The 13,987-nt window shown below is 32.9% G+C and overlaps 1 protein-coding gene across 2 annotated transcripts in view; it reads left to right on the top strand.

Moving 5' to 3' along the window:
- Positions 1–13,987, top strand: part of ZFC3H1 (zinc finger C3H1-type containing) — a 65,199-nt gene that overhangs the window by 32,382 nt on the left and 18,830 nt on the right. For both annotated transcript variants that reach the window (XM_074226154.1, XM_074226153.1), the window contains exons 13-21: positions 3,020–3,194; positions 3,535–3,666; positions 4,172–4,714; positions 4,800–4,909; positions 8,412–8,543; positions 8,652–8,773; positions 11,177–11,278; positions 11,727–11,852; positions 13,080–13,263. In XM_074226154.1, the coding sequence (XP_074082255.1) occupies positions 3,020–3,194; positions 3,535–3,666; positions 4,172–4,714; positions 4,800–4,909; positions 8,412–8,543; positions 8,652–8,773; positions 11,177–11,278; positions 11,727–11,852; positions 13,080–13,263 (1,626 nt within the window). The remainder of the gene's footprint in view (positions 1–3,019; positions 3,195–3,534; positions 3,667–4,171; positions 4,715–4,799; positions 4,910–8,411; positions 8,544–8,651; positions 8,774–11,176; positions 11,279–11,726; positions 11,853–13,079; positions 13,264–13,987) is intronic.

Below are 13,987 nucleotides of genomic sequence, written 5' to 3'. Positions count from 1 at the left end.
TGATCACTATTTAATTTTGCTTAGTTTTACTACTTTGAAGGATAGCACTTGTTCAGATATAAAAATGTGGTATATTATTTGGAAATGCTTGGCAGTTTAATTGCTTTGTGATCACTATTTAATTTTTCTTAATTTTACAGCAAACTCTGAAATAAATTAATTACTGACAGTCCTTGCTTTATTGTAAATTGGCATCACACAGATTTAACTTAAAGAATTCTGAGATCTGCAATCCAGAAACCCCTCCCCCCAAAAAAACCTGTTAACTCTCCAATACTGTGCACTCTCTCTCTCCCCTCTGTGACTTTTCCCCCAAGCCAACAAAAAATACCCCCCCCCCCAAATCTCTTAAAAGAAAACCTTCCAAGTGCAAACAGAACTGCTATTGAACCAATTGGGGAAGTGGGATGCTTGGCTTAAGACCTCTGAGAGGGAAGACCTTTGCTCTATTCCACTCACCTTGCCCTTGTTCTCAGTTGGTAGGTCTGTCTTCTCTCTGTCCTCTGGGTGCTGTGTAACTAGTCCCAGCCTGGTTTGCCTCCTGTTCTTCTGTACCCTCTCACATATCCCTGGACTATGTGCTATTCCCTCCTGACCTTCTTTCTGCCTCCGTCCTTTTCCCCCATTTGCATATTTGCATTATTTAAAAAGCAGTTTACAAAAAAAATCAGTTTACATATGGAAAAAAAGTTTATATAAAGGTTTGATATAGTCTATTTACATAAAGTGAGAACTGTACCTGAGTTGTAATTTTCATTCACTTTAACTCCTCTTGTTTGGATTTATACCATTTGTAACATTGCACATAGAACTTCACTGAGAAGGTGCAAACTATTTTCTATCCTGGTTCAGTAATTAATTAGATGTCAGAAACATATACTTGAGTTCAATACTTTAAAATGGTGAAATTAATAACTTTCAACTTTCTAAGGTTAAAACAAAAAGGTCCTAGCAGTAGTTAAGTTGTTTAATTCTTAAATACTGAAGTTAATTATTGAGATTGATAGTATTTCTAATAATTCAGGTAAGATTAAGTAAGATATTGTGTGTATTAAGTATTAGATTTATAAAATGAAGGTTTCCTTTTAAATGAAAGACTGGGGTTTTAGTATCATACATGTATATGTATATATTTATATTCAATATATTTTCTTAAAAGTAAATATTCCCAGTGTGTCTTCAGTTTCTAAAGATAATTTGTGATGTTTATGACCACTGGTTAGCCTAAGGTAAAAATTTAATATCCATGTTAAAAATTATATTTTTTATATATATATATATATATATATATATATATGTAGATTTAAAGGTACCCAAGTGATTGTAAACAAATATTCACCACCCATTCTTTTTTTTTTTTGGCATGAATTAAATTAGATAGCTGTATTAGCTAGTGAAACATGATGTTAACATTTGTATTCCTATCCCATCAAATTTCTTTTTGCATATATTGGTTTGGGTATGCTATAAAACATATTGCATCCTTTGAGGATTTTTGAAGACTTGAATCCTTAATCCAAATAGATGTTAAGCTTTTATTTCTTTTTATTATGAACTAGAAAATAATTAACAAATATCCAATCCAATAAACATTTATTAAACTCCCACTATATGTTAGGCTTTATGCTAATTGCTAAGGATACAAATAATAAAAATGAAAGCCTCTGCCCTTCAAGAGTTTACAATCTAAAGGGGAAGTGATGACACAAAAGATGGCAGGTAGAGGAGCCAGGGGTAGGGCAGGACAGGAGTGTGTACCTGTCAAGCTTGAATTCAAATTTATGGAATTGAAACCAGACAGCTTTAGCAGATGCAAAGTGAACTAAGTCTAGTTTCTGCCCTCCAATAAAGGAAGGCATTGGAGGAGTTTAGTTCTCTGCTCCCCACCCCCCCACCCCCCAAAGAGAAGAGAAGACTGAGGGAAGGAATGTAATTAAAGCTTATGAGCTGTATTGAAAGGGGCATCTTGTTCTGTGTAGTTAAAAACCAGGCAAGACAACAGTTTAAGTGAAGAATGTGTATATTTCTACATACAAAAAAAAAAAAGACCAGAAAATGGGATGAACAGCTTTTAAAAAACTGGTTATTAAATTTAATGTGCTATTTCTAGTATTGTTTTGCTTTTTTTCTATCCACTTTTGAATTTACTTATGAATTTTTAAAATGTTTAATTCATGCTTTTTGGGTTTACTTGTTACCACTCTATTTTCAAGCCCTCCCCCTCCCCCCAACAAAAGCCCTCCTATGAATAAAAGCATAGCTTGTGTCCAAAAATATGTATCCTAGGGGGTTGTGGGAAGCATGGTTTATTACCATTCTTTTGGAATGTAGTTATTGCATTGATCAGATTTGTTCAGCTTACTTGACTGTGCATCTGTTCATAAGCCCCCCCCCCCCCCATTCTCAGGGTTCTCTGAATTCATCCGTTTGTAATTTCTTATGGTACAGTAATAATTCTGTTTCATATATTAATCATAATTGGTTCATTTGTTGTTGAATTGATGGGCAATCCAGCCTTTTTCCAGTAATTCGCTGCAAAAAGTGTTGCTTTAAATTCTGTTGGGTTGGGAGCAGCACCGGGTCAGAGATTATGCAGTTTATTACTTTCTGGACGTAGTTCCAGTTAGGTTTCAGAATCATTGTACCAATTCATAGCCTATCAAACACTACTTGAATCCTTTTTGAATAGCCTTTTTGATAATTGCCATTTTTATTTTTATCATCCTTATCAATCTGATGATTGTGAGATAGAACCTCAAAATTATTTTAGCTTGCATTTCTCTTATTAGCCATTTAAAACAATTTTCATTTAGACTTTAAGTCGAAAAGCTTATTTTTGATTTAAGATTTAAAGATTAAGATTTAAAAAGTCCAATATAAATGAGATTATGAAATCTCCATTTTTTAAAAAAAATTTCTTAGTTCATCAGTTTATATAAAATCAGTTTGTGCTTTGTAGATTCTGAGTTCTTTTCTTCTGATGATATTGTTCTAATTCCCCCCCCCCCTTCCTGTTTAGACTTCTCCTGATGAAAGATGAGTCTGTGTTGAAGAATCTCTTGCAACAAGAGGCTAAGAAGAGGGAATCTGTTAGGAATGCTGAAACAAAGATTGTGAAACTTACAGAGCAGCTTCAAGCAACTGAAAAAATCCTTAATGTTAACAAGATCTTTTTGAAAAAGCTTCAGGAACAAGTAATACTGCATTTTGGGCTTAAAAACACCTGTAAATTTCATTTTCGCTTTATGCCCTCAATCTGCAAAAAAAAAAAAAAAAAAAAGCCTTGTTTCTCACCGGGTCCAGAGACTTTTCATGGTTTTATGCAACTTGACCTGTACAGATTTATATAGAATTTACTTGTCTTCATTTTAGAAAAAAAAATCCACTAAGTATATTCAGTCTATATATCACATTTCATTGCATACAAAAATTTTATTTGTAATCAACTTTTAAACATTTCTTGAATTGAAGAGGATATTTCTTCAAAGGTACATTGCTTTTAATAGGTTTTTAGAAGTTTTCTTATACTTTCAGATTCACAGAGTTCAACAGCGAGTAACAGTTAAGAAAGCATTGGCACTAAAATATGGAGAAGAGCTTGCTCGAGCAAAAGCAGTGGCTAGTAAAGAAATAGGAAAACGTAAGCTGGAGCAGGATTACTTTGGAGTAAGTTTTTTATACAGAAAGACTATCTTTTACAAAAAAGGAAATACTGTCTTTTTTTTAATAGATGGGAAGTTTGTAATAATTTGCTCAGTCTTTGCAAGTTTTACAGGCAGTTAGGAATCATAGTGTTTACTTATTGAATTCGGAGTCAGTGACCATAGCTCAAATTCTGCCTCAGACCTTTACTGTAATTGTGACCTAGGGCTAGTCACTTGATTTATACCTGCCTCAGTTTCCTTAATTGGAAAATAGGTATGATGATAATCCCTTGAAGATAAATAAAGTGTGTTATGAATTTAACTACTATTACTTTTATTAGCAAGAGAGAGTACATATTTGAGTGGATTTGTGATAGTACTGCCTGCCTAACTTGGAGGCTTCAGAATTTAGTTTTAAAGTTTTGGACTTGAGTGAAATGGCTGACTAAAGAAAAGTAACAGCCATTTTTTTTTTAAATATTATTGAGATGACAAAAAAGGTAAAAATGAATTTTTCTTTTTTCTAGCCAAACAAAATGATAAAATTAGACAGCTCCCCTGCATCAAGTCCAAAAAAGCATTCAGCGGAAATGATTGCCTTGGAAAAAAAACGTTTACAGCAACTAGAGTATGAATATGCTTTAAAGATTCAAAAACTAAAAGAAGCCCGTGCTCTTAAAACAAAAGAACAGTCAAATACAACCCCTATTTTGGAAGAAGAGCCCGAATTTTCTTTACCTCAGCCTTCCCTTCATGATCTAACACAAGACAAACTGACTCTGGACAGTGAAGAAAATGATGTTGATGATGAAATTCTGTCTACTTCAAGCAGAGAACGAAGGAGATCTTTCCGAGAATCCAATTCTTTCACCAAACCTAACCTTAAGCACACAGATACACCTAATAAGGAATGCATAAACAAACCTAGTAAAAACACTGTGGAGAAACCTGAACTCTTTCTTGGTTTAAATATTGATGAGTTGAAAAGATTGCATGCTAATGAAGATAGCCTGAAGGAGCTGATTTCAAAAAGTACTTCCATCATTTCAGAAAAAGTTTTGCGTGGTCAAGTAGGTTATGGTTTATTTTTGAAAGTTAAATTTTGCCTTCTAAAATATTCTTTGCCATATGAAACATTTTTGGTTTGTTTCTTAGGAAATTTCTGTGGATGTGGATATTGTTACATCACAGAACAAACAAACAGAAGGGAAACCATTTCCATTTGGACCTTACCATAGCCCTCTTCTTGTTTTTAAGTCCTACAGGTAAAAGAGAATTCATTGTTGCTCTTCTGCTGTCATTGATAATGTCAGTTTTTACTGAAAGCAAGTACATTTGTAAAAGTAGACTTTTTTTTTTTACTCTAAGTTAACTCCTGGATCGTATAAAACAGAATTGAAGTCCCTAAGAAATGAAATTGTTTTCAGTTCTCTAAGTCTGTGGAATGAGGGAAGGGAATGTACAAGAGACAGAGTAGACAGGAGAGGGTAGGAATGTGTGATAGTCAGAAAAGCTGTCAAAAGTTGTGATGGATTTTTTTGAATTTGATTATAATTTTTTTAAAACTGGAGGACCAACCCTGATTAAGGTTTTGTGTGTGTAGTTTTTGATTGGTAATCTAAGGCTAAGGTATTGTTTAAAGGTTTCAGATGTTTTCATTAGAGTTCAATGGGATTGGGGCAGCTAGGTGGCTAGTGGATAGAGCACTGACCGTTGAGTCAGGAGGAGCTGAGTTCAAATCCAGCCTCAGACACTTAATAATTGCCTAGCTGTGTGACCTTGGGCAAGTCACTTAACCCCATTGCCATAAATAAAAAAAAATTAGAGTTCAGTGGGATCTTATAGCCACTTTGGTGTACTTCATTTTATTGATAATGAAACTGAGTCATGGGGGGGGGTGTGGGGGTAGGGTTAGATAACAGAGAGTAGTAGGTGTTAGCAGAATTTGAACCCAGACTTTTCATTCCTTTTACTCAAGTTTCTATTTTGTAAAATTATGTTAAAAAAAAAGAAGAGATCAATTACTTAGCTGTCTTGGTGCTATTTTGTAGTACTTTTTGTTTATACTAGCTATTGGCATAATATATTTTTTTAAACTTCACAAACTCCAGTGGTATCCCATATGCCTATCCTGGCTGTCATTCACTCAACTGAGATGATTTCAATAGTTTGTCAGGTCTTTTCATTCTCTTAACCTTTCTTTCCCCTTTCAGTTGCTTTTCACATTATACTTATGGTTAGATCTTTTTAAAAAATTTTTCTTTATTTAAAGCAGTGTCATTAAGTGACTTGCCCATGGTCACACAGCTAGGCAATTATTAAATGTCTGAGACTGGATTTGAACTGAGGTTCTGACTCCAGGGCTGGTGCTCTATTCTCACTGTACCACCTAGCTGTCCCCTATCTTTTTTTTTTTTTTTAACTATTATGCTGCACAAAGTTCTTCAATGTCTCTTTAAAAGACATTTAAGCTCTTGAACTGTCAGTAAAACAGACACCTAACACTACTTTTCTAGTTTTGCCTCATTCTAGTACTATTTCTCCTTTTTATGTGGTATTTTTTTATTTAAAGCAGTTTTTTTGTTTTCTTATGCTTTTCTATCTCCTCTACATTTCCAATGTATTTTTCCCTATAGGTTCAGTAATGTCATGTTATAACAAAGAATTAAAAAAGGAAAAAACAAAACAGTTATACAGAACTAACCAACACACCATTTAAATTTGACATTTATTGTTCCACTTTGAGTTTATGGTAGTATTTTGTTGTAAGAAGTAGAGCTAAATTTAATTTCTGCCAAATTTCCAGTTTTCTTGAGAGTTTTTGGTCTGCTAAGGAATTGGTTCTTTATCTAATTTATGTTCTTAAAGTCTGGATTATTGAATATATCGATTTCTGAATCTTACATGACTGCTTTTCTATTTTTTAACTAATAGCACAAAGCTTTGACCATTACTGCATTATAGTATGATTTGAAGTCTAATATGCTATTCTGTATTAGTACTTATTTCTTTTAAGGTTTTGCATTTCTTATTTCTCCAAATATGTTATTATTTTGCCTAGGTTTGTCGAGTAAACTCTTGTTAATTTGGGATAGCATGAAATCTGCAAATTTATTTATATCAAAGGAGCTTAGCCACAAGTACTCAGTATTTTTTTTTAAGTTATGAGATCCCTAGTGAGAAGGAAACTATTATGCTTAAAAGGATCCATAAAATGAAGAACCACTATCAATACTAAACTTACCCAACAATATAAAAAAGATATTTAAACAAAAATAGAATTAAATATTTCTTATTGAGAGATAAATTTAGCATAAAGAATAAAATTGATATTTTATTTAAATTTCCAGTTACATGCTATGAAAGTTTTTCAATATCCATCCACTTGCATATTTAAAAGTTAACACATTTTTCTATCACCCCCCCCGCTCAGCACGAACAGTCTAGTAAAAGTTGTACATGTACATTTGTATTTAATATATTTACATATTAGTCATTTTGTGTATGAGGAATTAGGACTAAGGGTTGTCCTAGACATCTGAACTGCTCTGAGGAACTACATTCATCATAGTTGATCAACTCACAATAGCATAACCACCAATAGTGGTGCTTTTATTAAGCACCACTTCCCTGTTAGGCCCCCCAAAATTACTAAATGTAAAAAAAATGCTAAACTTATTGCATTTTAGATAATAATGCAAAAAAATAGTAATAATTAGTATAGGGAGTACAAGCTAAAAGTACAGATCTAAGCAGAGACTGAGGTGGGGTAAAGAATATATCAAAGAAAGAATAATCATGAGATAATATAGCAGAATATCTGGAATGACATTTTCAGAAAAATTACAGCTTTGAAAACATAGTAACAAAATAGAAAAAAAGGCTTAATAAATTGTTAAATTAAAAAATACCTAACATGCAAAAAATTAAATCTTTAAAATTAGAGGAGAAATTGTTAATAAAAGATATTAGAATCAGTAAAACTTTTGAAGCTGGTTCTTTGAAAAGACTAGCAAATTGGGTAAAGAAGAGGAAGTAAAAATTTTTAAATTAATCAAATTGAACAATTCAAAAGTGATTAGGGTGAATTAAGAGATAATTTGAACCTCCTTATTGCTTGTATGTTTAATTCAAAACTGTCTTGTATGTATTGATGTCAACATCTTTGGTGACTTGGGACAGTATTAGGGACCCAGGGATGTTTGGAATGCTATGGTACCTTGCTGTCTGCTGCAGCTTTCTGCAGAGCTCCAGAGCTGGTTGGTCACATGTTTTCTGTCTCTGATCTTGCTTCCTACTGACACTCCAAGAGGAACCTTCTTTTCCTGTTGCCCTTGAGCCTCTAGCTGAAGAAAGGCAGAAGAAATAGTTTCCTGTACTGTGGTTGTTTTCATTCAATTACTTGTTCTCTATTTGGGGGTAGTGTAAACTTAAAGCTTTGTTGAAGTGGTGTTTGTTTGCTGGTGGTCTTCTTCTTGTTCAGGCAGTTTATGGCAGTCTCTTTCTGTTATTTCTTAGGTCCAGTAAGATTAGAAAAGCCGTTAAAATTCAGGTGGCAATTTGGTGTTCATATTTTTCCTTCTAATTTTTTCCTTTAATTCTTTTGAGTATATATGTTGCATACCATTGCTACTTATTTTCTGTCACTTCAGCATCCATTAAGAAATTTTTATTGGAAATTAGGTGCAAAATAAAAAGATTGTAAAAGATCAGATTATTTATCTGGCCTGCTTTTTTTAAAACTTGATTTTTTTTTTCTTTTGTTAGATTTAGTCCTTTTTTTCGAACCAAGGAAAAACTTTATCTCAGTTCAGTATCGTACAGTAATATGATTGAACCGAAACAGTGTTTCTGCCGTTTTGATTTAACAGGCACGTGTAATGATGATGATTGTCAATGGTAAGTTCTGGTCTCTCATCAACATTTTGTTTAATTGAAGACAAAATCTTGATGTCAGTTAACTTTGTACATAATTATTTTTTGGTGCTGTTGTCATTTTATTTACAGGCAACACATGCAAGATTGCACTTTTACCCGGAAACAGCTATTCCAGGACATTTTGTCTTACAATTTATCTTTGATTGGTTGTTCTGAGAAAAGCACAGATGAAGAAATTACAGTTGCAACAGGTTTTTATCAGTCACTTCTCCTCTCCCCCCATCTCCAAGTGAAAATATGAAACACCCAAATTTAAACAATTTAATTTCCTATCTAGTTCTGGTTTCCTTTAAATGCATTCAACAGGTTTTCTTGATTTGGAATGTCAGTTTACTTAAAAATAGTAATAGTTGTATTGTAAAGGATTTGAATCTCTCTAGGAAAAACATGGGTGACATTTTTTAAGCTTATATTAGAAATCACTTTTTATGAATGAAATTGGTATGATAATAGTTAAGCAAGGTTTAAGTTTCAGTATACTACTCTGCCTGGACACTGGGTGGTGATTAAGTTGTATGTTTATATTGATGCCCCAAGAAACAATGTGTGAAAATTCTAAACCTTTCTATATTTGTAATCCATTTCATAGCTAAAATTGCTGAATTCACTGACCCAGAGGACTTGATCTCACTTAGCATTACCATGAAAGCTTAGACCTTTTTTTCTCATCTTCAGAATTAGTTATTTAACTGACTGCCACATGAGGACTGGAGAAGCTCTTCAGATTCTGTGACTTAAAGACAGCTTTGCCTTTAAAAAAAACACTGCAAATGCAGCTTCTGAGTTGGGTCCTCACCTAGTAGAGAACTGGATGGGAGTGGCGGGTGATGGGAGTTTTCTACTGAAGGTCTCTCAGTTTTCACTGTGGAGGAGCCTGAGGCCCAGGAGTTGAAGAGAGTTAACTTAGTTAATTACCTAAAGCTAATAAGGGCTAGAGGCTATGTTTGAAATCCAACCTCATTGCAAATCTTTCCTATCTACTGAGAATTGCATTACTTGTGAAAAAAACTTGCCCCTTAGTCGTGGAAGAAATGTAGAATTTAAATTTAATATTTGTCAATTTTAAAAGATGTAAAACAAGAATTTCAATTTATTTTTTATTATCTATAACAGAATGAAACACTCAGATTTTTCAACATATAAAATAATGATAATTATTTTAAGTGGAAAAACAATTGTGGTTATATATGAAAATGAAACTTTCCATGTGGCTTCAATTTCTTTCCATATGACTGACTAGTTAGCTTTTCTAAGGAAAAAAATTCTTCTTATACATTTGTGTAGAGGCAGCAAAGCATGACAAAGTCCTGGACTTGGTATTGCCTCTTGACACTTATTTCTACTTCGGTGATCTTGGGCAGCAAGTCTTTTAGCATCTCTTGAAACTGTTTCCTCCCCAGAAAAAAGAGAGGATTAGATAAAATGACTGCCAAGATTCTTTCCAGTTTTATATTTGTAATCCTAAATTTCATGCTATTCATTATTGGCATTTCTTAAATACTAAGATTTTTTTTAAAAAAATGTTTGACTAAGCTGAGTTACCACTTTTCTTGTTTAAAATGCTGATGATAATGCCTTTAATACCTGAAGCATAATGTTACTGTGAGGGTCAAGTGAATATATATAAAAAAAATGCTTTGAAAACTTCAAAAATACTACATATTTGTCTTAGTTTTTTAAATTAAACTATATTTTATATTTGTGTCTTAATGTACATTTTACCTGACTTAAATATATCCAAATTGATGATAAAATTAAAAAAAAATTTCAGTGGCTCTTAGAATTTGAACAGTATTTAGGAAAATTGCAGTTTCTAAATTGTATGAAAAGGTATTAAACATAAATTTTTCCTGTTGGGAGTATTCTTTTAAATATCACCCATAAATCTAAGAACTGCATTAATCCTTTAAAAATAAAACATTTTGAATTCTTTTAAAATTTTCATTTCATCCTCCAGCTTTGATTTAGAATTGCTAATTTCTGGCATCTATAGCATCTTTCAGTTTTATTTTTCTAGTTTTGAATGGGAGGAGCTACAGAGTTTTTTAAAGAAATTTTTAGATAACGTAGGCTTTGCCTTTCAGGTAGAATGCTAGTGTTACTAAATGACATATAATTCTTTTTGTCCTTGAATTTTTTTTTTTTTTTTTTTTTTTAGATTTTGCAAGGCAATGGGGTTAAGTGGCTTGCCCAAAGCCACACGACTAGGTAATTATTAAGTGTCTGAGGCCAGATTTGAACTCAGGTACTCTTGACTCCAAGGCCAGTGCTCTATCCACTGCGCCACCTAGCCGCCCCCAGTGCCACCTAGCCACCCCCTGTCCTTGAATTTTATTTCCTGTTTTTTTTAACCTTCCCTTATACTTTCTTTGATTTAAAAAAAATTTTCTTCATGTATTTTAGCTCTTAACCATGATCTGTACCTTCTTCATCTTATTTTTTGTGGCATTTGCCCACCTCTCTTGTCGGGAGAATTGAAGGGGGGGGGTGGAGAAATGTGCCTCAGGGCTTTTCTTTCATGAAATAGTATAATACAAATACATGCACTGCTATCCTGTACTTTATTTATGAAGATAGCATTGTTCTAATTTCAGAAAAATACATTGAAAAACTTTTCGGTGTAAACAAAGATCGGATGTCAATGGACCAGATGGCTGTTCTTCTTGTTAGTAATATCAATGAAAGTAAAGGTCATAGTAAGTATTTTCTCCTTATATTGTACTTAAAACATGCTATTTTATGGTATAAAGAAAAATGCAGTTTGTATTATTATTGGGGCAACTAGGTGGCGCAGTGGATAGAGTACTGGCCCTGGGGTTAGTAGGACCTGAGTTCAAATTCTGACTCAGACACTTAATAATTACCTAGCTGTGTGAACTTGGACAAGTCTCTTGACCCCATTTCCTTAAGTAAATAAAATTTAAAATTAAAAGATAGTTATATAGTAAATCTTTAGAAAATAAATTGTATAGATGTGTTATATAGGATAGTTTATATACATACATATACACATCCATAAATACATATACACATGCATATATATTTATATATAAATATAGATATTAAAATTTTCATTATTATATAGCTTATTGCTTTCATTATCTCCCAAACAGAATGCCTCTCAACTTGTTCTTTTTGTCTTAGCTCCTCCATTTACAACTTATAAAGAAAAAAGGAAATGGAGGCCAAAGTTTTGGAGAAAACCTGTTTCAGATAATAGTAGTAACAGTAGCAGTGATGAAGAGCAATCCGCAGGACCTATTAAATATGGTAAGAAAAAAAGATTAAGCTGTAAAGTCAGTTTTGAAGTTATTATAAGAGCTCTGCATAATGATTTGCTTTTTATTGGAATAATCATTGCGAACTTGGGAATAATCTAAACTCTGAAGAAATTTCTGACTTAATTACATTTATTTATGTGAATTTAAGAAACTACCCAAATGTGAAAATGCACTCTGATTAGTTGAACCATGTGTTTTATTTGTATTTCTGTGATTCTCAGAGTTCAAATTTATCTAAATAACATTTAAAACATAGCATTTGGAGTTGAATGTGGTGTGACAGCCACAAAATAAGAGACATGCTAGTTCTATTTATTGTGTCCTTACTTGGTAAGATTGGATCTAAAGTAAAAAACTTCAGTTTTTGACCTTACATTTTTAGAAAGAGCATTGGTAAACTGGAGCACTTCTTAAGTAAGTCAATCATGGTGGTGAGGAACTTAAAAAAGCATGCCAGTAAGGAATTAATTGATCGAACAGGGTCTTTAGAGAAATACTTTGGGGAGGGGGAGATAAGATAATTCATTTATTCATATGAAAGATTGCTGAATTGCCCAGACGTTCCACTTAAACTGCTTGACCTAAGGAAAGAACTAGTTTGAGAGGCAGATTTTTATTGCTTATATCAAAGAACTTAACAATCAGAGCTATATGAAAATGCAAATTACTGATCATGGAGGTCTGAGATGAGAATTTAGTGATTAAAAAGACAGATTCATATTTCAAGCAAGGGTTGTGCATTATGACCTTTTAGACTCCCTCCAATTTGGGAGTCTGTGGTATTTTAAAATGTCATTTTATAGCAAAATTATGATGAATTCAATTAATAGGATCTGTTACTCCCTGTTAAGAGTTAGGTTGCATTTCAATAGATCTGAATCTTGATATTACATAATACTCTCTTTTAACTAATTGCTGAATGTAGCAGATGATATGGAGCAGCTGGTGACAGATGTGTTTAAATTTAATCACAGATATTTAATAGTTTTGTGACCCTGAACAAGTCACTTAACACCCTTTTTGCTCAAGCATTCCCATCTATAAAATAGGAATGTTGTAATAGCACCTACCTCCCTGCTTGGAAATGTACATAAACGTTAGCTATTGTTGTTCTTATACTATCTTTCCTTAGGCATCCGATTTCTGTTCATTAGTATAGTCCTGTGTTTAGAAGATAAGGAGTTTCTTTTTCACTGAATAAAACTTTTTCTTTTAGCTCCCGCTCCTGAACACCAGACTAGTGTTCCAGTTTTGGATACTGTTGTTACTCCTGATGATGTCAGATATTTTACAAATGAGACTGATGACATTTCTAACCTGGAAGCAAGTGTGCTTGAAAACCCTTCTGATGTACAGCTCTGGATCAAACTTGCATACAAGTACTTAAATCAGAATGAGGGGTAGGTCAATCTTATCTTTGTGTAAGCAAATCTGTTATACATTTATATTTTTATGTGTTTGAGGTTTATTTCACCTGTAGTAATCAGGTTTCCTTTTTAGTGTTAAAAGGAGTCTTTGTTTCTTTGTCAAAGCCACAAGCACTTTATTGTTTAAAAGCAGTTAGAAAAGGTTTAAGATTAGATCTTGAGCTGTACATGAGCTTAGTATGAGTAATAAATTATATTGGAGCATTAACTCCAGATGGCTTGGTTCAGCATGGAAGTTGTTGAAATAGAAAATAGTGGATGCTGTATGGAGTAATTGCTGGTAAAAATGTCACATGACAGTCTATCAAATTTAAAAGATGATGGTATAAAAAGAGAACTTTCCTACTTGGAATTCCCTCATGTTTAAACATTTTAGAAGGGACCAGATTAATGTTTTATGACATTTCAGCAGAATTTATGGATTTTGACTGAGTAATTGCAAATTTTGGTGAATTGACTTTTTGAGCATTTTGAGTAGCATTATTTTATTTGGTATCTGTGCTTAAGCTAGATTTTAAATTTGTGTGCTTTATGATGGATGAGCTAAACAAAAGGTGATATATTCACTTAAAGGATTCTTTTAGACAATTAGGGCATTTGATCTCTGTATAATAATGCTAACAGCTTCTGAAACTCAATAACCTTTGTGTCTGTGGCAAGACTAGAAAGAATATTCTCATATCTAAGTGGGTGATGA

The sequence above is a fragment of the Macrotis lagotis genome, chromosome 2 (assembly GCF_037893015.1).
Source record: "Macrotis lagotis isolate mMagLag1 chromosome 2, bilby.v1.9.chrom.fasta, whole genome shotgun sequence".
Lineage (NCBI taxonomy): Eukaryota > Metazoa > Chordata > Mammalia > Peramelemorphia > Peramelidae > Macrotis > Macrotis lagotis.
This window is presented reverse-complemented; position numbering and strand designations above follow the sequence as displayed.